General features: G+C 36.5%; 1 protein-coding gene across 2 annotated transcripts in view; it reads right to left on the minus strand.

Annotated features, from left to right (window-relative positions):
- Positions 1-2,415: 2,415 nt before the first annotated feature.
- The window catches only part of LOC114046963 (uncharacterized protein KIAA0355-like), a 110,313-nt gene continuing 89,068 nt past the window's right edge, over positions 2,416-23,660 (minus strand). For both annotated transcript variants that reach the window (XM_027867620.1, XM_027867621.1), the window contains 7 exons: positions 21,226-21,323; positions 17,247-17,372; positions 14,940-15,958; positions 12,814-12,979; positions 11,481-11,618; positions 7,438-7,516; positions 2,416-5,131 (listed from right to left, as the gene is read on the minus strand). In XM_027867620.1, the coding sequence (XP_027723421.1) occupies positions 4,796-5,131; positions 7,438-7,516; positions 11,481-11,618; positions 12,814-12,979; positions 14,940-15,958; positions 17,247-17,372; positions 21,226-21,323 (1,962 nt within the window). In that variant the 3' untranslated portion in view covers positions 2,416-4,795. The remainder of the gene's footprint in view (positions 5,132-7,437; positions 7,517-11,480; positions 11,619-12,813; positions 12,980-14,939; positions 15,959-17,246; positions 17,373-21,225; positions 21,324-23,660) is intronic.

The raw sequence follows: 23,660 nt of genomic DNA on the forward strand, positions 1-23,660 counted from the left end.
CATTTAATATCATCTGGAGCAGCTGTAGAGATTTTTCCTTCTTCTTAATCATAGTCTCTGTTGTATTCAATAAAAATGTTAAGTATTTAAATGCGAATCTCTAATGAAGATAAAAACATTTGGATACCCTAATGGGGTATTTATGTTCTGTCAAAGCACACAACAATTAAGTGACTGTACATTCTAGTTTCTACATTTGGCACAAGTTATAGGCAGGGGCAGAGGCAGGGGAGGGAGGAGGTGATAGGAACAGCATTATAATAAAATGTGGCCATAACTAATGTGTTGCCATACTATTTGTGTGACACCTGTCTTCAATGACTGTAAGGCACAAAGAATTAGTAAGATTTAAAAATCACTGAGAACTGGAAGTAGTATTTCTTCATATGAAATATCATTAAAACTGAGACAGAAAAATACAAATTAAATCACAAACTGTCAGAGGTAGAAGGAATCTTAGAAATTGAGACCAACTCCTGAATTTTATCAGATAGGAAAGCTGTTCAGTTGTGTCCGACTCTTCATGATCCAATTTGGGTTTTTGTTTTTTTTTTTTTTTTTTAGTAGTGTGCCATTTCCTTCTCCAGCTCATTTTACAGATGAGGAAACTGAGTTAAGTGACTTGGCCAGGGTCACTCATCTGCTAAGTATCTGAGGCCATATTTGAATTCTGTCAGATGAGTGACTCCAGGTCCAGCACACTATCCACTGTGCCACTTAGCTGCCCTCACATAGGAAAACTGAAGCCTATATTTGAACAGGGTCTCAAAGTGAGTTAGGAGAGAACATTTTTTAAACTGGACCTGTGGTTAGCACCCAAGAGGAAACTCCCTTTACAAATGCAATGCAAATTAACTGCTCTGTAACCTCTGGTCTTAAAAGAATTTTCTAGGAGGTTGAGTAACTTGTAAAGGATCACAAAGTATGTCAAAGGAAGGACTTGAACCTAGGTCTTCCTGAATCTGAGGTCAGCTCTCTATCCCCTATGCTGTGCGATTTTAGGAATATGAATGGGAAACAAGATTAACAAATTTTAAACTTCCCAGTATTCTGTTACAATACTACCATCTCAGATAAAAGTATTTTAGCTCATCCCCAAACCCTAATGATCCAAATTTTCATGGATCAGAGATCCAGAGTTCTTATCAATAAACCAGTCAATAAACATTTATTAAGCACCTACTATGTGCAGGCACTGTGTTAAGTACTTAAGAGCTGAAGGGGTTTCAAGGACTCCATATAGTCTGACTCCATACTTCATATATGAACCCTTTCTACAACACCCGGCCTCTGCCAGAAATTTTCCAATAAAGGAGAATTCACTTACCTTACAAGGTAACTTAATGCATTCTGTGACAGCTCTTAGGAATCTCCTCCTGATATCCAAACTCTTTGATTTTTCTTTCTATTCAAATATTAAGTTTCTTTAGAAACTTTTAGTATTATATTTTCTGCTTAAATAAAGTATTACAATCGGAAAAATTAAAGTTGGGAAGGAACTTAAAGAACATGTAGCCCAACCCATCATTTTATAAGTGAAGAAACTGAGGCTCAGGGAAGTTAAATGGCAAAGTCATACAAATCCTTCTTCAAAGAACTGGGACTCTATAGAAAATCCATTTCTTCTCTCTCCAAAGCCAATGTCATTTCCCTTGTACTATGGATCAAGTTCTAGCTAATATGCCCATTTTCACATCTTACTACTTCCCACCTTTAAATGGAAGCAAATATTATTGCTGAAAACATACACTATGGAATAGATCATCCAACCAGTGGAATTCATTGCTTTGTTTCTTAGGACAACCCCCCCAGAGTTGTTCTAGCTATGCAGGAAATTTTATTTCTTAGAATTCTGTACATAAGGCAGGCAGGTTCCTCACTGTGGGGGAGGAGGCACTAGTTAGGAAGGTGGAATGATAGGATCAAAGGCATAAATACTCCCAATTTTCTTAGGGATTCTCAGATTATGAGAACTTGCCATCTGATCAGACCTTCAGAGAGCGTCACTGAAGTTAGAAGGAAGGAAAAAGCAATCTAAGGAAGATATAATCAAAGACCTGAGAGGGTAATGGGACTGGTGCTGGAGATTTCTGATCTCTTTCCCTTCCTCAATAAAATGCACAGCATGGTGAGATCATGGACTTCACATACCCTGCAAGGCTGCTAAGGAAGTCTCTTTACCGGGGTCTTGCTGAGATGAAGAGAGCAACCTGTAGTTCACAGTAAGCTTCTGATTTTGGTTTATAAATAAATTTTTGTTTAATATGATTTAAAACAGTCATCTGAAGAGCAAGGTTTGACTTCAGAGTAAAAATTCAAATAATGTTAAGTTAAAGGTCTGGACTTTTTCAAAGCAAGAAACCATAAGGCTTGCTAGTTGGAGAGTCAGAGTTTGCGTTAAAGCAAGTTACAGCATATTATTAAATGTGTATCTTTAATAAAGCAAATAGTTATTTTACTTACAGGAGCATTAGAAGTAAAATACAAAATATACAGTTCCAGTTCAGAAGCACTGAACGATTCACATGAAGCACTGCAGTAAGGGCAAGTTAACGTGACATCAGAAAGCACCAAGCCTTTGTACTCAGCAGTAGATGACAGACAAAGCCCCTTTGTGGCAGGACTTTTCTGCCACACATAACACCTGGAAGCACCAGGGCTCAGAAGGACTGGAAGCTGGGGACATAGCACCGATGCAGAGACACACACAAACAGCTTCACCTCACACAGCCTGCACAGCTCACTCGGACTCCAGGGACAGAGCACCCATGCAGAGACACACCAGTGGTTTCACCTCACAGTCTCCACAGCCCATTCTGATTCCAGGTAGAAAATGCCTTAATTCAAAACATAAACAAATTGGAAAAAGGAAGATAGGGATGGCATCTGTGCTGAGCAATATGTCAGAGCAGAAAGAACTACCCATCCAGGAGTAAGACCTTTGGGCAGACATTGATGAATCATAGTATTTCAGTGTAATAGAACTTTGGATTCAGGGCACTGTGGACATGTTACTTTGAGAAACCAAACACCATCTGTCAAGCAAAACAGTCACAAACAATTGCAGCAGGAGGACATCCAAAGTAAAACAAATGCGGACACTATGACAATTTACACAGACAAAAGCCACACAATGACTGTGCGAAGCACATTCCTGGAAAAAGTCTATGTACAGCAAACAATTCTCTGTAAACATGGTGAGTGTGAATTTTCAGAAAACATGGTGACAATATCATAAATACAGGCAACATTGGCATCTTCGAACAACACACAAAATCACATTCTGGGGCTAAAAATTTGACCCAGCATTATACAACAGAAAAGGTGGAGCTTGGGCTGAGACACCCTGAATCTCTCTATATTAGTGTTTTGTATATCCTTTTTTTGGTATCTTTAAATATAAGATTCATTTATGTCTATAAAAATGAGAACATAAATGTGTTATTACTATTTTTGCTGAAAAAAGTTTATATGGCATTAAAACTAATATCCCACTTACTGGTAGTTAACACATATTAGAATGGTATAATGATTTAAGAAAATATAAAAATAAGATTAATACTGTCAAAACTTTCATACCAGAAAATATTGTGGATATTAATCAGTTAGACTCTTTCAAAAATGAAATATGAAAATTTAAATAAGTTTTATATAAAGAATCTTCTGTAACCTCAATTAAAGTACAATGGGTAACTATACATATATTTATCATTGTTTCTTAATGTAAGCACCATTCAACTCTTCTAAATCCACTTTGGTTGGAAAATATTTCTAATTCCACAGGTAATATCTATTTAATGGCACATATTAACTGAACTGAGTTCTCTTTTTTCCCTTACTTTGAAAGCAGCACTGTCTTCAACTAATTTATTCCCAAATTTTAATTTTTTTTTTCTGAGCCAGCTCACAAATGTTACTGTAAATACAGTGTCTGAAAAAAGACTTAATTAAATAGCAAAGTTGTCTTTTAACTGCTATACTTTGTCACGTCAAAGGAAAACAAAGGTGATGAGGCCTTTGGCCAAATGGCAAAGTATCCAATTATGAATCAAGATCAACCTCCCCTCTTACCAAGTGAAAATATGCCTACCTTGGGTAGATAAGCTACTGCCATTTGTGATCCCCATTTAGAGGTCCTTGATGATCTATGCTTACAGTAGGGCAATACTGCAATCGTCAGAGTGACGATGCTTTGCAAACAGCGCTGAAATTACCTACTTCCAGGGCTATACTCTGAAAAGCTGCTGGTTGTCACTCCCATGGAAAACCCACAGGGCCCAAGTTGCTCACCGTAGGGTATAAAGTGTGTTTTATCATTTGCTCATTTTATATATATAAACTTAAATAAGGACAATGTTGAGCAAAACTCCGACCACTACATTTGTTATTTTAAAATATTAAATGCATTTTAGGCAAGAGATGTTTTGACTATAAATCTATATGAAAAAATAGCTATAAAATAGTGTTTGGTATGGTAGTATTTTTTAGCAATATTTTTAAAAAAAGATTAAGAAAGTAAAAGTCATATACACATTTTAAAAGCTCTTCTATGTTACAGTCTGAACTGCTTTGTGTGCCTAACAAAAATAGTGGCCTTATTTGCTCAACAGCTGAGCCTATGTATGTCAATTTCAATGGGGTCTTCCTTTATAGAAGTAACCAGACATAATGCCATGTTTTATCAAACAGAACGTCCACAAAATAGCTTTATCTTTTCATAGAACTGTGAAGGCCCATTCACGGCTACCCGTCACTACTGATGAGACAACCAGTATCCTTCCGATGTGTGAAGTCATTAGTACTGATGTAGGTAGGATGGTCTGCGCTCTTGCTTCACTGGAAAAGACTTAAAGCCCTTGTTCATGGGTTTGTGCTGGGCTGCTGCCTGTTGAGCCTGCGCCTGGGCCTGGGCTTGCTGCCCATAGGCAAATGTAGAGGAAATCCCTGTTGATGGAGCACAGTCACCAGCTGCAGACCAAACTGGTGACTGTAAAATTTGCATCGTGTCATTCCACTGGCTGACAGGATTGGTAATATGATACAAAGACGGGCTCTGACTGGGCAGTGTGTTGGTTAGAGGTGAAGGATGCTGCCAGGGGGCCTTTGGAGGCCACGTTTTGGTTTTATTATCCTGCCAAGAAAAAAGCAAATTAAAAATCTGGTTTTCAGAACAAATTTTTCCAAGAAGGTAAACTGTCAATTGAGGGGAAACTAATTAGGCTAATGCTAGTCAAGGCCCAGCAGAATTCATTCCCTGAATTGTTCTCTGGGTGATTTTTTTTAAACCATTTAAGCTTCCATCTATTTATATGCTCTCATGTCTCAGAACCCCTGCATCCTTTTGATTCTAAAAAAAGGCTCTCTTGATAATATCTGGGGAAGTGGGAGTGGGGAAGTAAAGGAATTTCAAGAACCATTACCTTCTTCTGGCCATAATCAGCTACTTATGCCAGGATTTGGATGCCATTTTGTGCAGTAGAAACAAGGGAAATTCTAAAGTGTCTGGCTGAGTATAACTCGCTAAGTGCAAAACAAGAACGTGGCTCCACTTATGTTTTCTCCCTCTACAATGGCCAACAGACTCATCACCAACTTGGAAATGTTTGGTACTGGCTATGTAAATAAAACACATTAAAAAAAAATAACAGCACTCATGTCACCCCTCTCTATCTTATTCTTCCTGATGCAAGTCTTTCTCTTATCCATGGGAATCATGTTTTTCCTATTTCTTACTAATGAAGCATTTCAGTATACTGTGATAGCTTAATAAATGGACTAGAATGATCGCATTATCATGACTTATCTGGCAAATGCCTCCCAAAACTTCAAGTGATATCAGCTATTATTATTGTAAATTTTAGAAAAATATAAAACGGTAAAATAGAAATAATATACACACACACATACATACATACATACATACATACATACACACACATTCATTTTCTCTCTCAGCACTCTCTCTCAGTGTCATCTAGTCTCATGGTTCACTTACATTTAAGCAAATGATTCCTAGATCTATATATCTGGTTCTATTGCTTACTGGATTTTCCAAAAATACCTTAAACTCGACACATCCAAACAAAACTCTTTATTTTTCCCTTTGCACTGAGCCCTCTTCTGAACCTTTCCATTTCTATTCAGATCACATGAATCAATTTCTGTCTTTTCATTCACTCAAGTCCTCAACCTCAGAGCCATCTTCACTGATTCACTCCCTCACTCCACACATCATTCAGTTTGCCAAGTCCTGTCTATTCTTCCTGTTCTACATCTCTCCCATCTGTCCCATCTGCCCTTCTCACACGGCCCCCACACTAGTTTAGGCTGTTATAATCTTGCCTGGCCTAACGGCTAATAATAACAACAATAACAACAACATACCAGGTGCCAGACACAGTGCTAGGCACTTTACAATTTTCATCTCATTGGATCCTCATAACAACCCTGGGAGGTAGGTGCTATTATCAACTGTGCCATCTAGCTGCCTTCCACTATCTATCACAATAACTCCTAGCTGGTCTTCCTGCCTCAAGTCTCTCTTCTCTCCAATTCATCCTCCACACTCCTGCCAAAGTGTATTGTCTAAAGCACAGTTTTGACCATGTTACTCCCCCACTCAACAAACATCAATGGCCCTTTATTACCTGTAGGAAACTATATTAAACTCTTGATTGGCATTTATAATTGGAATCTATTTACTCCTGCTGGTTATACACTACTCTCCTTCACACTCTCCACAGAGCAGTCAAAATGGCCTTCCTGCTGTTCTGCAAACATGACATTCCATCTCTCATCTCTCAGGTGCCCCACATGCCTAGAATGCACTCATTCCATACCTCCTTCTCCCTTTTAGAATCCTTAGTTTCCTTCCAGGTTCTCTCAAGAACCACTTTCTCTATGAAGTTTTTCCTGATCCTCTTTACTGCTAGGACCAATGCTTACTCTTCCCCATCTTCATTCCTTGATATGTATTACGTACATACTTCCATGTGTGCATGCTATCTTCCCTGTTAGAATGTAAGTTCCTTATACCCCACCCCCCCAGTTCCTAGCATAATACCTGCTTTATAGTAGGAGTTTAATAAATGCTTTTTGCTTGTCTAAAGAAAAAAAGATAAAAGAAAACTAATTTAAATGCTTATATTGAAAGTCACACATTTCCCTTTAAATATGATTTCTAAAGTTTGTACAATTTGCCTATAACTTAAGTTTCACTTTTCATTGTGTCTGATCAGAGCATGAAGCTATAATTTCTGGGCTGGCAACATAATTTGCCAGATATCAATACTATCTTAGAATATGTTTAATACATATTTTAATATATTTAGAGACACCCCAGTGCACTTAAATCTACATTCAGATCTTTGTCCATCCCATCCTCGTAAGTCAGTGACTGCTACTGCATAACTGAAAAGGAATTGTCACAGTCCATACCTGATTAAGATCATCCACTGTGGAAAGAAGAGGTGGTGATGGTAGTGTGGTAGTCTCCCGTTCCCCACTACTGTGTTTCCTGAAAAAACAAAAGGCATTTTGCAATTATTCTATTATTTATTACTTACTTTCAGGGGTTAGGCTGTTTCCATGTATCCATTCCTATCTGCTCAAGGGTGACATCTTCAAGCAGCTATTATGAGTTCCTCAAATTTTGTTTATCTTAAATAAGACTGAAGGAGTCATTATTTTTACACAAGATCTTCCAAGAAAACTCAACTCTATCATTACTTTATATTCAACCAAAGGCCTATCAAAGAAATGGAGTACACTAAGTTGTATCTCTGAGACTTTTTAGCTGAGCAGTGTGCATGTGGTCTGGATGTTCTATTAAGATAACATTTCAAAGAGAATAATCATTAGTACCAGAGCATTCTGAATTTTAAGAATTCAATTATATTGTTTGAAAGGGTGGAAACTGTTTGTGGTAGTGACTTGGTACTCCATTTCTACCCCCTTGAACAATGATAGATGATTGAATCTAGAGACTCACAACTTGTGTAGCATGTAGAGCATTTCAATCCTCATGAAAAAAAATAACTTAAAACATTCTTAATTAACTCTCATTACAAAAATAAAAAAGCTGTATGCTAACCTTGTTTGCAAATACTGTAAGCTTTACCCTCATGATTCTAATGCTATTTGGTCACCATTAGATAATGCATGCAAAGGCAATTTTTTTTTCCCCAAGGGCCAAAATACATTTTTCACCTATAAGCTTTGCCTAATCAAAGATGATTCAATTAGTAATTGTGTTTATAGAGTTCCTGTGTGTGTCTTGGCAGGCAGACTCCTAAGTATTTTATATTTTCTGTGGTTATTTTAAATGAAATTTCTCTTTCTATCTCTTCCTACTTGGTTTTGTTGGTACTATATAGAAACACTGATGATTTATATCCTGCAAGTTTGCTAACACTTCTAATTGTTTCAACTAGTATTTTAGTTGATTCTCTAGGGTTCTCTAAGTATATACCATCTCATCATCTGCAAAAAGTGATTGTTTTCTTTCCTCGCTGCCTATGCTTATTCCTTCAATTTCTTTTTCTTGCATTATTGCTATAGTTAGCATTTCTAGTACAATGTTGAATAATAATGTTGATAATGAACATTCTTGCTTCACCCCTTATTGGAAAGGCTTATGGTTTATCCCCATTACGGATAATGCTTGCTTTTGGTTTTAGAAACATACCGCTTAGCATTTTAAGAAAAACTCCATTTTATTACTATGCTTTCTAGTTTTTTTTGTCTTTTTAAATAGCAATGGGTATTATAATTTTGTCAAAGTTTATTCAATTAGGAAAGTAGGCAATAAATTGTGCAGACTGTACCAAATGGTCTAAGACTCCAGCAACAAAAAAGGCCTCCTCCTATTCAGAGGGCTTTTTTGATTGCAAAAGACAATATAATAATAATAGTTCACATTTAAATAATGAAGTACTTTCTACAATACCTTCCTGACAACATAGAAATACAAGCATTTTACATCTAAGCTATACATGCAGAAAGATAATCATCTTCCTTCTACCAAATAAATAGATTGTTTGAGATTTAAGTTTTCAAAAAAAAATGCAATATATTTCAATCTAACATTAAGGAGTGCCAGTTTCACCTGAAAGATGTACTTACTGTCTATTTTCAAAATCAAATAAATATTTATTGGGTGCCTACTATACAGAAGACACTATGATATATGTATTATTTTAATAATCAATCAACAAATACTTGAGTCTCTTCCAAATTCTATATACCAAAGGTATGGCTATAGGATCAGAGATTTAGAGCTTCAAAGGACTTCTTAGTTTGGGCCCCCTCCCCCCCCTTTTTTTTTTTACTGATGAGGTAGCTAAGGACAAAAAAGATTAAGTGATTTGTTTGAGATCCCACAGCTAATAAGTGGCAGAGTCAGAATTCACACCCAAGTTCTCTGAATCCAGTCATCTTTTTACTGTACCATGCTAGTCTGGATCACAGGCAGTTTGTTGAAGTATGTCTATCATGTGCTTATTACAGTCTACGCTTTAGAACACTGAAAACTGAGGCTCCTACTTGAGTGAGGAGGAAGATTTCTTCCTGATTCATAAGCCAACATGGTAGTGTTGTGGGAAGAGACAACCAAACGTACAAGTCTCTGGCGCACTGTGCTGGAATGAACAGCTGAGAACTTGGTAACAGCCCTGTTCAAATCTAAGACTGTATTTCATTATTTATCACAGGATCATAGATTTGAAGCTTGAAAGGACCTTAGAGGTCACTCGGTCTGAACCCCTCATTTTTCAGAAGAGGAAACTGAGGCCCAAAGAAGTTAAAATGATTTGCCCATGGACACACCGGTTGTGCGTAGTAAGAGGCACAGCTGGAATTCCAATATAAAGTTTCTGACTCCAAATCCAGAATTCTTTCTCCTGCCTTCTAGCTTCATAACTTCCTCCCTGCTTTTACCCTCTTCCCCTTCCAGTCTACGTCTTAGAGGCAGGTTCTGGAATCAAAGGCCCTGGGTTCAAATACTGCCTCTAATGTTTACTACTTAGGTATGACCTAGGCAAGTCACAGTCTCCCCTGGGCCTCAATATGCTTATCTGCAAAATGGGGGGTTGGGCTAGGTGACCTCTGAGGTCTCTTCCAATTATGGATCTATGATCCTAAGATATGCCCCTGCCAATATACCCCCCCCATTGTTATAAGACTGGTCTTTCTAGTAAAGACCACCCCACAACTCAAGAATCTTCAGTAGCTCCTTATTGCTAACTGAATAAATTCTAAACTCCTTATGCTAATGTTCAAGGCCCTTAACAATCTGCCTCCATACTACTTTTCCATCCTAAACTCATACTATTCCTTCTTTAGATATTTATATTACTCGTTGTCCTCTGAACATTCTCTGTACCTTACCACCGCTATACTTTTTTTACGCTGTTTTCCATAATAAATATATGCCCCCATATCTCCACCTTGTTTGACATTCTATCTGTTCATCTTTTAAGATCCAGTTAAAATGAAGCTTTCCTTGACCCCCCCCAAAACCATAAGTGATTCCTGCCTCATCCTATCTCACCGCACTTTATGTTCCTTTAGTATACTAACTCAACTATAATGTATTTTGTTTATTTATCTGTGAATGTATCATATCTCTCCCTATTAAAATATTAGTTCCTGGAGTGCAGGGACCAAACCTTATTTATCTTTTAATCTCCCCCAGTACTGAGCACAGTGTAGTGTATGCAGCATGTATGTAATGGATGACTACTGAATATCAGTCACATAACAATAGAATATTAGAGATGGAAGGGAGCTTATAGATCCCCTAGTCTAACTAATTCATTTTACAAATTAGGAAAATGAAACCCTAAGAGTTTAAGTAATTTACCCAAAGTCACACAATTAATTAGTGGGAACACTAGCTTTGCAAGATAATATGATGCCAACTAAAGTTGAAACCTAACTAACTTAATAGGTTGCTGGCTCCTTCTGATATTTTCCTGGAGGGGACTTAGTATCTTCAAAAATACTCACCCAAAGTCTTTTTTGTCAGTGCCATTACTACTTTATCATCATGCAGAGTTAGATACTCAATAATAATGACACCTTATGTATTTGCTTTCACTCCATTTCAAATCAGGTTCCCTACATAATAGAGCATGCAGTTATATGATGAGTCCCTCAACACATCCCACAGCTATGCCATATAGACTGAGAACTTCTGCTCTACAAAAGCTGTCTGTGTAGAATTTACAACAAAGATGTAGCTGCTTTAGTTGGAGAAAGAACTAGGGAAAGAGCCCTTCACAAAATAAATCTTCTAGCTCGAATAAAAATAGTGAGCACAGCAGGGCCACAGTTACCTCTACAGGATAAACAGGAATAACCACTACCACAGGACATCAATTTTACTATGATGCTTCCTGCCTTTTGAACTTTATCAAGAATGAATTAACAAATTCAAATGTTTTTTTGTCCTCTTATTAGCTTTATAAAGCTATTCTTACCTTCTCTGCTTAACAGCAGCAATAAGATCTGGCCCCGAAAACATGGAAAACAAACTGTCGCCATTAGCAGAGGATGTCTCATCACTTGAGCTGGCAGAGTCTCCCTGAGTGCCTGACCAGCTATTATTTATCATGTCACTGAAAGCCAAATAAAAAGAAATTAGTCAAAACTCTCATTCCAGGTCTGAAGACTAAATATATATAAAAGTAGCAAGACTCCTTTCCTTGCCTTCTGTTTTACAGTCAAGGAAAATAAAAGATTCTGGCCTAGATACATTTCATATTCCATTAAATGCTTGCAAGCCTCACGTTACCACGTAGTTACCATCTCTTCAATTATATTCTTGAATAACATGTCTCTTTGGTGCTGTACTTTCTAACACCCCCCCAAAATCTATAAATCTATATATAATACACATTTTCAAACTCAGAAGTGCTAGGAAATATTCGAAGACATTCTGGTTTCTCTAAAGATAATGTAAGTCTTGGGGGCAACTAGTCATCAGACCAAAGAAGTTAAAGTCAGGAGGAGCTAGGTGGTATAGTGCACAGGCCCTGGAGTCAGGAGGACCTGAGTTCAAATCTGACCTCAGAGACTTTCTAGCTAGCTGTGTGACCCTGGGCAAGTCACTTAACCCCCACTGCCTCAAAAAAAAAAAAAAAAAGGAAGTTAAAGTCAATCATATGCTCACTAAAAGTGGCAATGGGCAAGTCATAACTACTTTGAACTTGAATTATTTTACCTATAATATGGGGGTGATACTGCTTGAACTGCCAACTTACAGGATCATAGTGAGGCTCAAAAGAATCCTAGCCTAACTGTAATCTAAGGTTAAACATGAGATATAATTCTTTGAAGATGATACGGGTAAATTCTTATCTTTGTTCTTAGCCCGTAAAACTGGTGATGTGCTACATTTCACACATCTAATTCATAACATAATCACCCTGTAATGTGAAGCACCTACACATTTAAGAAACTGAATCAAATGCAGTCCTTACCCTGGACAATCAAACTCAAGGAAAAAACCTGCTCTGTTTTAAAGTCATTAGTTCATATTTAACATGTATATATAAGGGATACATCACAACACTGAACATCATGAAATGGACAAAATCTATAACATTTGGATTTATAAACAAAAGAAATTCTCTATTTCTTTCAAAACCAAAAAAAAAAAAAATCCAAAGATCAGTTTAAGGGAAGTCCCTCCAGAAAACTGCCTCCTCCATTCCTGCTTTGAGAACAATGATCTTTGGCTTGCCCTATGAATACACAATTCTTACTCCATGGGTTTTGCAGTGGTACTACCTAATGTTTGTCAGCACTCACCCTTCTGTGAAATACTCAGGAAAGGGCCAGGTACGATGGGCATCGTCCAGAAGAGGCCAGTTGTTCCGTGTGTTGCCTGGGCGACGGACATGCTGGGCTTGCCGTTTCTGCTGCAAAGCCTGGCTTACCCCAGCTACATACCGGACAAACTCTGGGTCTGAGCCAACTGGACGCAAAAAGAGCAGCCAATTGTTATAGATCCACTATAATTAATCATGGTCTTTGAAGCCCTTAAGCTTGGTTGTCTACCCCAGCACAAAACAAACAAAAAGCATTCAGGAGATATTAACCCTCAAAGAAGCAATATTACAGTGGAATCAATTCTCCACTATCTTCTAAGAGGATTATTCACCACTGCCTAGCCAGATATTAGAAATGCAGTACATAATCAATGTGAGTATACACTCAAACTCTATGTGGAAATGTGAGAAAGAGAAAAGAAAGAATGCTCTTTTACTATGATGGTTTCCCAATGTCAACATAAATTTCTTTATTATCCAGTGTTTTCATTATACATACTTTTTCACCTTAAGTTTCCTTAAACCATCAACAGCAAACTATATTAAAGAACCAAGTAGCTGGAAAATTATTACAACAAAAATGCAACCAGCACTAACTCTCATCTCAGTAGCTTGGTATCCCACATGCCTGAATACTTTAGTAACACATTGTATGAGATATCTAGTCCAGTCACCAGAGAATGGAAATGTGGCTCCCTAGGTACATGAAATGAAATTATTTCTTGCTCTGGTGTCCTTATGGGACTGTTGATCATAGAAGTTCTTTCTCACTTTGCTGAAAGTAATTTCTTCTGTGGATATACAGTCAAAATGAGTTACCAAATGAAGGTAAATTCAGGAACTTAAATTAAATCTTGGACACTCAATCAAAGAAATGAATCTTAAAGTGTATTTAAGATTATAATTTCAACAATTCAATAAACAAGTTTAGTTAATTTTTGTGAATTTACAATAGGTAATAGTGACATCATTAATAATTTTCCTTTTTATAGGTAGGTAATTAACCAATTAACTCTCTTAAAGGTTCCCTTCACCATTGTTTTGATTTCCTAAGTAAAAACACCTCTCCCTGGCCATCATTCCTCTATATTGCCTTCTCCTATTAGAATGTAAGCTACTCAAGGGCTAGGACTGTCTCATTTTTGTTTCTGTATGCCCAGGAAGCACTTGATAAATTATTTTCATTCATTATGTTGTAATATGTAAAACTAAATAAAAATAAAGGTCATAATCGTGATAGAAAATTCTATCTGCATCCAGAGAAAGAACTATGGAGTCTGAATGCCAATTGACGCATACTATTTTCACTTTGTTTTTTCTTTCTTGTGGTTTTCCCCTTTTGTTCTGTTTCTTCATTCACAACATGACTAATGCGGAAATATGTTTAACATGACTGTATATGGATAACCTGTATCAGACTGCTTGCTGTCTTGGGGATGGGGGAGGGAAGGGTTATAGGGAAGGAGAAAAATTTGGAGCTCAAAATCTTACAAAAATCAATGTTGAAAACTATCTTAACATGTAATTGGAAAAAAATAAAGTACTATTAAGTGCAAAAAAAAAAAACGGTCATAGAGATTAGGATGAAACCATGTAGTCAAATAAACAGTAATGTTTTTAAAATTTGATATTCTAAAAAATGAAAATGATGACAGTTAATAGTTTTACAGCAAAGTGAGAAACAATTTCCAAACGCTTATATACAAAAGGAATGTCCTGTTTTGGAAGAACTGTTTAGAAAATCACTATTAAGTATTCTTTACCCACTCAGCCAGCTCCTTACTTCACATCTACCCCAGCCTTGTTTCTCCACTGAAAGTAGGACAGTGAAAGAGGGGAAAGGAAGAGAGGGAAGCAAAAGCTAGAAGCATCTACCAGTAAATGTTTTGGAACTGATTAGGCAGCATAATCCTCAAACAGCAAAAGTGTGGGGAGGACTTTTAGAGTCTATAAATGAAGCCTCTTGGTTAACAACAGTAGCTTCCAGGACCCATTTACCTGAAGTTCAGGGATTGCTATAAGAGAGTAGGATTTTGTTAAGACTAGCTGTTATTCCAACTAAGTTTTCAATTAGAGCATTAAACCACCTAAAATGTCCATACATACCTGCAGGATCAAAAGGCAGAATTTCTCCCAGCATCCCAAAGACTCCTTCATTTTGGTCACGATTTGGCCACGTGTTATTTCTAGGTCCTTGTGGCTTTTGTCCTAACATCTCAGACATCATGTCGTCCATGTAGCTACTCACAAGACCCAAGCTATATAAATCAGGACTCAGATCTGAAAGGCCAGGGCTACTCCACTGGCCAAGAGGAGACAATCCAGTTCCAATTGCTTGAGCAGGCTGTTGTGAAGAGCTACCAAGCCACTTTCCAGGTGTCCGTGCCTGTGGCTGTGGCTGTGGCTGCTGTGGCCCTAGAGGCTGAAGCAGATGTTGGTAATATTGCATCTGTGGCTGCTGTTGTTTAGGGGATGGTGGCTGTTGCTGTGTTAACCCTCGCTGAGAAGGATGCAAAGTTACATGTGCCACTGATTGTGGCTGTGGCTGTGGGGGCTGCAGTGTCCCTGATTTTGTCTCACCTGTTGTGGCAGAAGCAACAGAGTTACGCCTTTTCACCATTGGGGACGCCTGCTGGGATTTGCCCATATTAAAGCCAGACAGAAAATCAATAACCTCCTGCATTTCCTGATCACTTGGGAGATTCATACCTTTGTCATCGTTACCATCATCTCCTTTGAAGAAATTTTCCCTATGTTCAATTAGAAAGCCATTAACCATCTGATTACTGGCACTTTGGGCTGATGGGTCTGCAGTCCTTGGAAAATTACCAATGTTCAAAATGCTTTGTAATCTTGTATCAATATTACTGGGCATTTTAGCCTTTTCTTCAGAACTTCCAGATATGAAAACATTTTTAGAAGGGGTATTCGGGATAGAATAACTTGCACTGTTGCTGGAACTGGCACATGAAGTTTTCTTTGTAAACCGTGAAGTCAGTTTTGAGAATGTCTTTTGCAAGCCTCCTGATGATTTATTTCCATTTCCAGGAGGCATATCAACTTGATTCCCAAAGTCAGAGATCTCACGTTGAAGTTGAATCTGAATAGAAGGCAAAGCCTGCTCCCTGTTTAAATGGAAATGTATCAATTTTTTTTAAGCTGAAAAAAAATGACATTACATTTCAACAATGAAATTAAAATTTTCCTTTTAAAAAGGTTTAAAAAATTTTTTTAGGAAATACTAGATTTTCCCAAGTGCATTCCATAGTTTATAATTTTTTTTTTACAAATGAACAAATGATCACAGAAGATCTTTAAAAGTGCACACTATTTAAACATCAATCTATATTCAATATTATTTAAAGAGCTATTATCTATAAAAAGAGCTTCAAAAAATGACATCAATAGATTTCCACTCCTCCAAGTAAGATGTCTCATCAAAGGACAAGAAATGATGCTAATAAAAATTTCCAGAGAAGGAGACATTAAATGAAATCACAAAGAAAGGGAGAAAATACAGAGGCATCAGAAACCAGTGATTATTCCAAAAATAAAAGCTAACCAAATCTAAATGAATGCAAAATGAATAAAGGAGACAGAGATAGGAAAGAGAAAGAACTGGAAGCTGACATGAGAGCACAAGAAGAACATATAACAAACATGAGAAAAATGTATAATAATGTCTAATGCTCTTTAGTATGATTTACAAATGGACTTTGAATATACGGTTTTTCCCCCTAGCTTATTCTAAATTCACTTAAATAGCATTTAGATAAAGTCCATTCACTAAAGCCATCTAAAGCCACTAAAGCCTAATTAAGGTATGGAGATGATCCTGGATTCTTAAAGACTATATCAGTAAAAGTATAAGTCCTAGCAAGCTAGAAAATCTTCAGTGTAGGCCTAGTAACAGAATATGTCTGATGTCTATGGACTGGCCTTGCTAAGTATAGCGAGGTGCATCTCCAGATATGGTGCAGAGTGAGGGATTTTTCTAGCCCCAGTCACTTTCAAATATATAAACCAAGTCACAGAGAAGTCATACTTGGCAGTGGTGGAGGGAGTGTCTCACCAATGAAGTCTCAAGTCCTTGAAGTACAGAAGTGTTAGATCACATAACTCCTGATAAGAAATCTATAACTAAGAGATGCTGTTCATATTTGTACTTGCATTACTTAGGCATATGGGTCACCTAAGACTACTCTTCCTTACCAATAAATGGAATATGTTATTTAAACGCCAGTCTTTCTCAAATCCTTTGTTCTGTATTCAAATATGTTCTAAGCCCTATAAGCACATAGGAACTTTTGTAACACTGTGATAAATATGCATGTGGACATCTAAATAATTCTAGATAATTTTAAAGGAAAGAAGTAAATAGACTCTTGTGCTTTAGTCTCTAGGTATATATACCTTCCTTCCTTCCACCGATTTAAGTCCCACACAGCTGTATAAAGCACATCTACTAAGCCCAAAGTCTTCTCTGGGTCTAGACTTCTCTGGAGCAAAGACATGGTTGCAGGGTCTTCCTTCAGGCACCTATTAACAACAAGGATTTATATCATTATCATATTATTTTGTTTAAGACTGCAAGTATTTATAGCTTCTGCTTAATGCCTAATAAAAACTTTTTACCAATGTTTTGTATTGACATAGCAGGAATGTAATTAACCTCCATATATACATCCCAACTCTAACTCCAATCCTGCCCCAAAATGTCAAGCAAAACTTCCAAATGTAGATATCAATACAGATAGTACCGGACATATTCTACTTTTGTATTCTATCATTTGTTATCAGAAAAAAAAATATATGATTAAATTTTAATAATTTGGCACCACCAATTATCCACTGTACAAACAAAAGGTGATTATTTTTTAAAAAAGTATACGTGTTTGCCTTCCTTATTCTTAAGTTCTCTCATCAAAAGAGCCATTACTTTTAGGAACTATTAGCATTTACAAAGATTTAATAATATTATCAACAGAGGCAGTATGGTGTGGTAAACATAGTCAGGAAGAACTGGGTTCAAGTCCTGCCTCTGACACAAGCCACCTGTGTGATCACAGCTAAGTCATTTAACCTCTTACTCCCCTAGGCAGGATCTCAGATCATAGATAAGTTATACATCCATGAAGGGAGAATTTCCAACAACAGAATCATAGGTTTAGATTAAAAAATTAAAATATACTAAGAATAAAATATATCATAAGAAGAAACTACACCAGGGATGGGGAGCTTGAGGTCTCAAGGCCACATGTGTCCTTCTGGGTCCTCAAGCACAGCCTTTGACTAACTCCAAACTTCATAGAACAAATCCTTTTACAAGTTTGGATTCAGTCAAAGGACTGCGCTTCAGGACCCAGAGGGCCACATGTGGCCTCAAGGCCACAGGTACCCCACCCCTGAACCACACTAATATAATAAAAAAAAAGAATAAGAAGAAACGCCATATGGGCTAATACTCTACTTTTCTTTTTCTTTTTTTAAATTCTTATTTAGTATTTTATTTTTCCCCAGTTACATATAAAAACATTTTTTAACATTCGTTTTTAAAACTTTGAATTCCTGGGGGCAGCTAGGTGGCGCAGAGGACAGAGCACCAGCCCTGGATTCAGAAGGACCTGAGTTCAAATCTGGCCTCAGACACATACTACTTACTAGCTGTGTGACCCTGGGCAAGTCACTTAACCCCATTGCCTAGCCAAAAAAATAAAAAATAAAAAAAAAAACAAAAACTTTGAATTCCAAATTATCGCCCTCCCTTCCTCCCTCCCCACTCCACCCCACCCTGGAGAAGGCAAGAAATTTCATATTCTATTTCTTCTAAAGAAGGTACTGGTAATAGCAACAAAGTATAAAAGAAAAAAGATATCTGATGGCTGTGACAGGATTTTATTTTAATGCATGAAAATAAAGTTCACAAAGGAATGAAGAGATCCATGAGATCTAAATGAAGAGATGAAACATTATACTACCCAATAAGCCTATACTTCTATGACTAATAGCTGCTAAGTCTCAGCTAAATACCTGTGTTACAGGATACATATTACAAAAAATGATCCACCAAAAAGGCTATTAATAAACACAAAACTACAAGACCCAAAGTAAGACAGATTGAAAGGCAAATTAAGGATAATTATAAGGTATCAGATCAGGAAAAGTTTATCTTTTGTAACTAGTTGCATACACATTAGAAACACAACATCAAAGATGCCCCCTAATCACTAGTAAATAACAGAAAGTACTTTATTTATTATACATGATATAAACAGAACTGTAAACTTAGAAACTAAAAAAAAATTAAAGGATGTTGGAATGATTATAAAGTGTAATCAGAAAAACAGTGGATGTTATGAAGTGTCCTATCAGTGTATTCCCAACATTGCTTAGGTTTAAGGTGTTCTAATTCTGGACAACTAATACTAGAATAGCAGTAATTCATTATGCTACCATAGTTGACAGAAATATTCCTTAAAAACACCCCACTCTCTTTGCTCTGATTTTATATTAGATAAGCAGCCTTCTGATTTATAACATGGTATACTGAGTAGCAAGGCCACCTCAAGGAAATATGGGACTTGGGGTACTCAGAGCTAAGTAATTTAATTCTTTATATTTGCACTTAGAAAGTTAAAGTGGACATATACAGACGGTAGGCTGACAGAAAATAGCTGTCACCAAAAGTTAACATGCAACCTAAAGATATGTGAAATGGGGAGAAAAGTGTTATTGCCTCACATCGAGTAATAGTCCCAGATTAACAGGATATATAGGAGATGAAGATGAATTTTTTCTATGAGTACTTTATTTTGTGTGTGTGTGTGTGTGTGTGTGTGTGTGTGTGTGAATTTCTATTTTAACACAATGTTCCTGACCTACAGGGTTAAGAGACTAATTGATTCTATTCCCATAGTAATCCCAGCAAGGTACAATAGTACACCACAAAATGAAAACTAAAAGAATTTTGTTTCTGTCTTTGTATCCTCAACACCTAAGTCAGTTATCTTAAAAGAAATGGCAATTGTTTCCTCTAAGTATCATGACAGACTAAGCAGAAAACATTTAAACACAGAGAAAATACAGGAATTAACTAGTTTCTACAAAATCAAAGAGAAGAACATTTAAAAACTTTACTTCTTGTTTTAAGAACTGATGGTTTGAGTAAAATCTGTAAACATGATTTAACTTCCACCAAACACTACTACATGCTGACTATCCATTTAATCTATACTGTCTTTAGCTCACCAGAAAGCTCAGGGAATTAAGAGAATGCACTTTTTAAACTAAATCTGTCATAATGTACAGATCATAGAAATACATTGATCATTAACAGATAGAACTCTGCTTTACCAAAAACAATCAGTAGGGGGAGCATCTCCAAAAACATCTTATTCAGATTCTTTTTTTTTTCCTAGGCAAGAAATGGTAGTTAGGCAACCAAATAAATCTTTCCCTCATAAGATATAGATTAGTTCTTCTCTTCAAAGTGGAGACTGTGAAGTAAGTTCGCTGACTTTCCAATAAATGGGAGAGATTAGAAAGACAAATTCTGAAGATTAAGGAACACAAATAGCTTAAGACAAAATGAAGAACTTTTAATATCTGGTAGGAACAAGTTAGGAAATATTATAATTTTAAAAATTAATTCAACCAAAAGGTATTCCTTTATTTTCTTTTTTAATTCCTTCCTGTATAAACGTTTTTGAGATGGGGAGCTTTTGGACATGGGAAAGATGGTAACTTATTAGCAATCTATAAACACTCCCCAGCATCACTGCTTGGTAGAATTTCCTATTAAACAATCACATTTCAATGAAAAATTTTCAGAACAGTTTAACATAATCTATGCACATGAGCCCCAGCTCATTTTCAGTTTTAAAGGCTAAAGAAAAGTTATCATTTGCATTAATTATGCTTTGTAACTTATGTAACAGATGAACCCTTTTTATTTTAAAAAAAAATTATAGAATAAAAAATTCTGAAAAATTCTCTATATTGTCAGTTGTTTTTTTGAACAAAAGAAAGGAGAATTGGGATCATAACATAATAAAACAAGAGAAGGGGAATAATATCACTATTATAAACTAAAGGTGAGTTAGTACCCAGATGCTGTGCCCCTTAAATTCAAAAGCTAAAAACACACTTAAGGCATTTGGATGAAAAAAGATATAAAATTCTAACTACTCTGAAAGCCAATGAAAGTGCTTTGCAAACATTATAGTACTGTGACTACATCCACGTAATGTGGGGTGTAGTCTGCATTTCCTATGCCTCAGACTCATAAGCACAATGATGCACAAAGGTGCATTTAGAACAATCATTTTGATGATGGGAACACAGATAATAAAACTCTCCTAAAATCAAGATACTAAATTATATGTAACTTTACCATGTTGATGGGACTTGAACCACAATCCTGGAACCTTCTAAACTAATCTGGGGGGCATAGGCTTCTTTATTTTCAATTTGCGCTGTATCGACCACCACCTATCAAAACAAAATGAAGATATTTATTTTCTAGGAAATGAAAGGTCTAGCTCTAAATACACACTGAGGTGGCCACAGGGACACTGGCTTAAAGACCTGAAAAAGAGAATGTTAGGCCTGTTACTATTTAAATCATCCAAGAGGTCGGGGAGAGGGAGCAGCAGTGGGAGCAGCAGCAGCAACAGCGGGAATGATAGAAGTACTAGTATTACTATGGTCTACCATCATTGCCATGTATTTTACTATAGCACTTCAGTGTTCATAAAGCACTGCACGTGCATTATCTCATTTGATAGTCATGAAAGCCTATGAGGTAGCTACTGTAGCGAACCCCAGAAGAAAACTCTGAGACACTGTGGCTAAGTTGGGATACTTTCTTTTCTAAAGAGTAACAACCACAGAGATAATAGCTCTGGATACTAATTCAACTAGATTTTTATGCCAAGCTTCTTTTATGCTGAAAAAGCAACACAATAAAAGGAAAAGCTTAGTCTATTCTGATTTGCTAAATTAACAAAGTAAATAATACATAAGATTATAGAAAAATAAATCTGTAATTTAAAAACATCTGCTTTAAAAGATGATATATAAATGATACATGGTAGAAACAATTAACTATAATTAATGAGACATCTGCAAAAACAGGATCTATATGATGTAACATAGCGAGTTAACTGTAACAAATAAGTGTCAAATGGAAAAGGATAAACAGTTGAAAGAGAGTATCTGTGGGAGTAGGATAAAAGGTATAGGACGCTTCTTCAGGTACACATTGCTATAAATTGTGATTACTCAAATTATAGTAGCTGTGATTATTCAGAAACTAGTAAGTTAGCTGGGTTCATAGTTAAACTCGTTCCCCTTCTATACGCATTATTATCCTCATTTTATAGATAATGAACCTGAGGCTTGAATATATGAAGTGATTTACCCACTAAGAGAAGATTTGGGAGGAGGGATTTGAGATCAGTGTTCAAATATCTGATGGGTCAAAAATGAAAATATTAGACTTGTTCTGCTTGACTCCAGAGCACAAAAGGAAAAGCAATGGATAGGAGTCATAAGGAGGAAATTCAGTCTTGACATAAGGGAACTTTTTAACAGTGCCAAGCACCTTTGACAGGCATGGCTCCTCATTTTATGCCACAAATTATATTGGGCGGGGGGGAGGTATCCAGTCCAAATCCTTCATTTTATATATGAGGAGACTGAGACCCTGAGAGGTTAAGGGACTTAATTCAAGGTCACAGAGATGCAAATTTAAAACTGGGTTCTCTGTTTCAAAAACAAGTCTAGCACAGACACGTGATACAGTAATGGCAGGGAGTGCCTTTAATTATCTGGAAATTGGGGAGGGAAACAAACATTTATACAGGGCCTACTATGTGCCAGGTACTGTGCTAAGTACTTTGTACAAATATTAACTTTGATCCTCACAATCATGCAAATTAGGTAGACTATTATCTCCATTCTATAGCTGAGGAAACTGGAGCAAGATTTGAATTCAGGTCTTCCTGATTCTAGGACCAGATGCTTGGGGGAAGGGGGGGAAGTTAAGGAACTCTTCCTCTTTTCCAAAAGCAAAGTGACTAATAATTTCTTGACTTGCTTTAATGATAATTTCACAAAATTTAGAGGAACCAACAAAAGGAAATACTATTCTGGATCAAATTTTCACTAAAAGGTGGAACTAGTTGTTGGGAGTCAAAATTTTGGGAGCCTTGGGAGGAAGTAACCACTCAATCTTAGAATTTGTGATACAGAAGAAGAAAGCTGGTGATAATCTGACATACATCTCAGATACGGGGAGAACATATTTCAAAACATTCAGAAAAAAGAATGAAAGTATCTAAAAGACTAAAATTCTACAGAGAAATTCTGCAAAAGAGGAATGGGATGAGAGGCTCTAATAATGACATTTTGAAGGCACAAAGAGAAACAAAGCTGATAAGGAAAAAGAATTGCCTAAAAAGTATAATATATATTCAAGAAGAAATTCCCACCCAACTTAGATTTTTAAAAGACATATATAGACATGGGAGGCAGGTAAAAGAGGATGAACAGAAATGAACGGCTCAGTCCTATAGCATCAGAAGTGCTAAAGTACAAAAGACTCTAAGATTAGAAGAGAGAGCTGAAGATAATAAGAAGAAGAATCTGTTATTTTAAAATTACACTGCAAAGGAAAAACAGCTCAAAGAGGGGATAAGACCATAGCTCAGTATGGACTGGGTGCTAACTAGTGACAGTAAAAATATAGACCTGTTCTAGTTTTATTTTGTCTCTGTCTCCATAAGTTTGAAGATTTAATGACTGCAAATTGCAAGTTACTTTAGA

Source organism: Vombatus ursinus, unplaced genomic scaffold, assembly GCF_900497805.2.
Source record: "Vombatus ursinus unplaced genomic scaffold, bare-nosed wombat genome assembly UNPS02014786.1, whole genome shotgun sequence".
NCBI classification, from domain to species: domain Eukaryota; kingdom Metazoa; phylum Chordata; class Mammalia; order Diprotodontia; family Vombatidae; genus Vombatus; species Vombatus ursinus.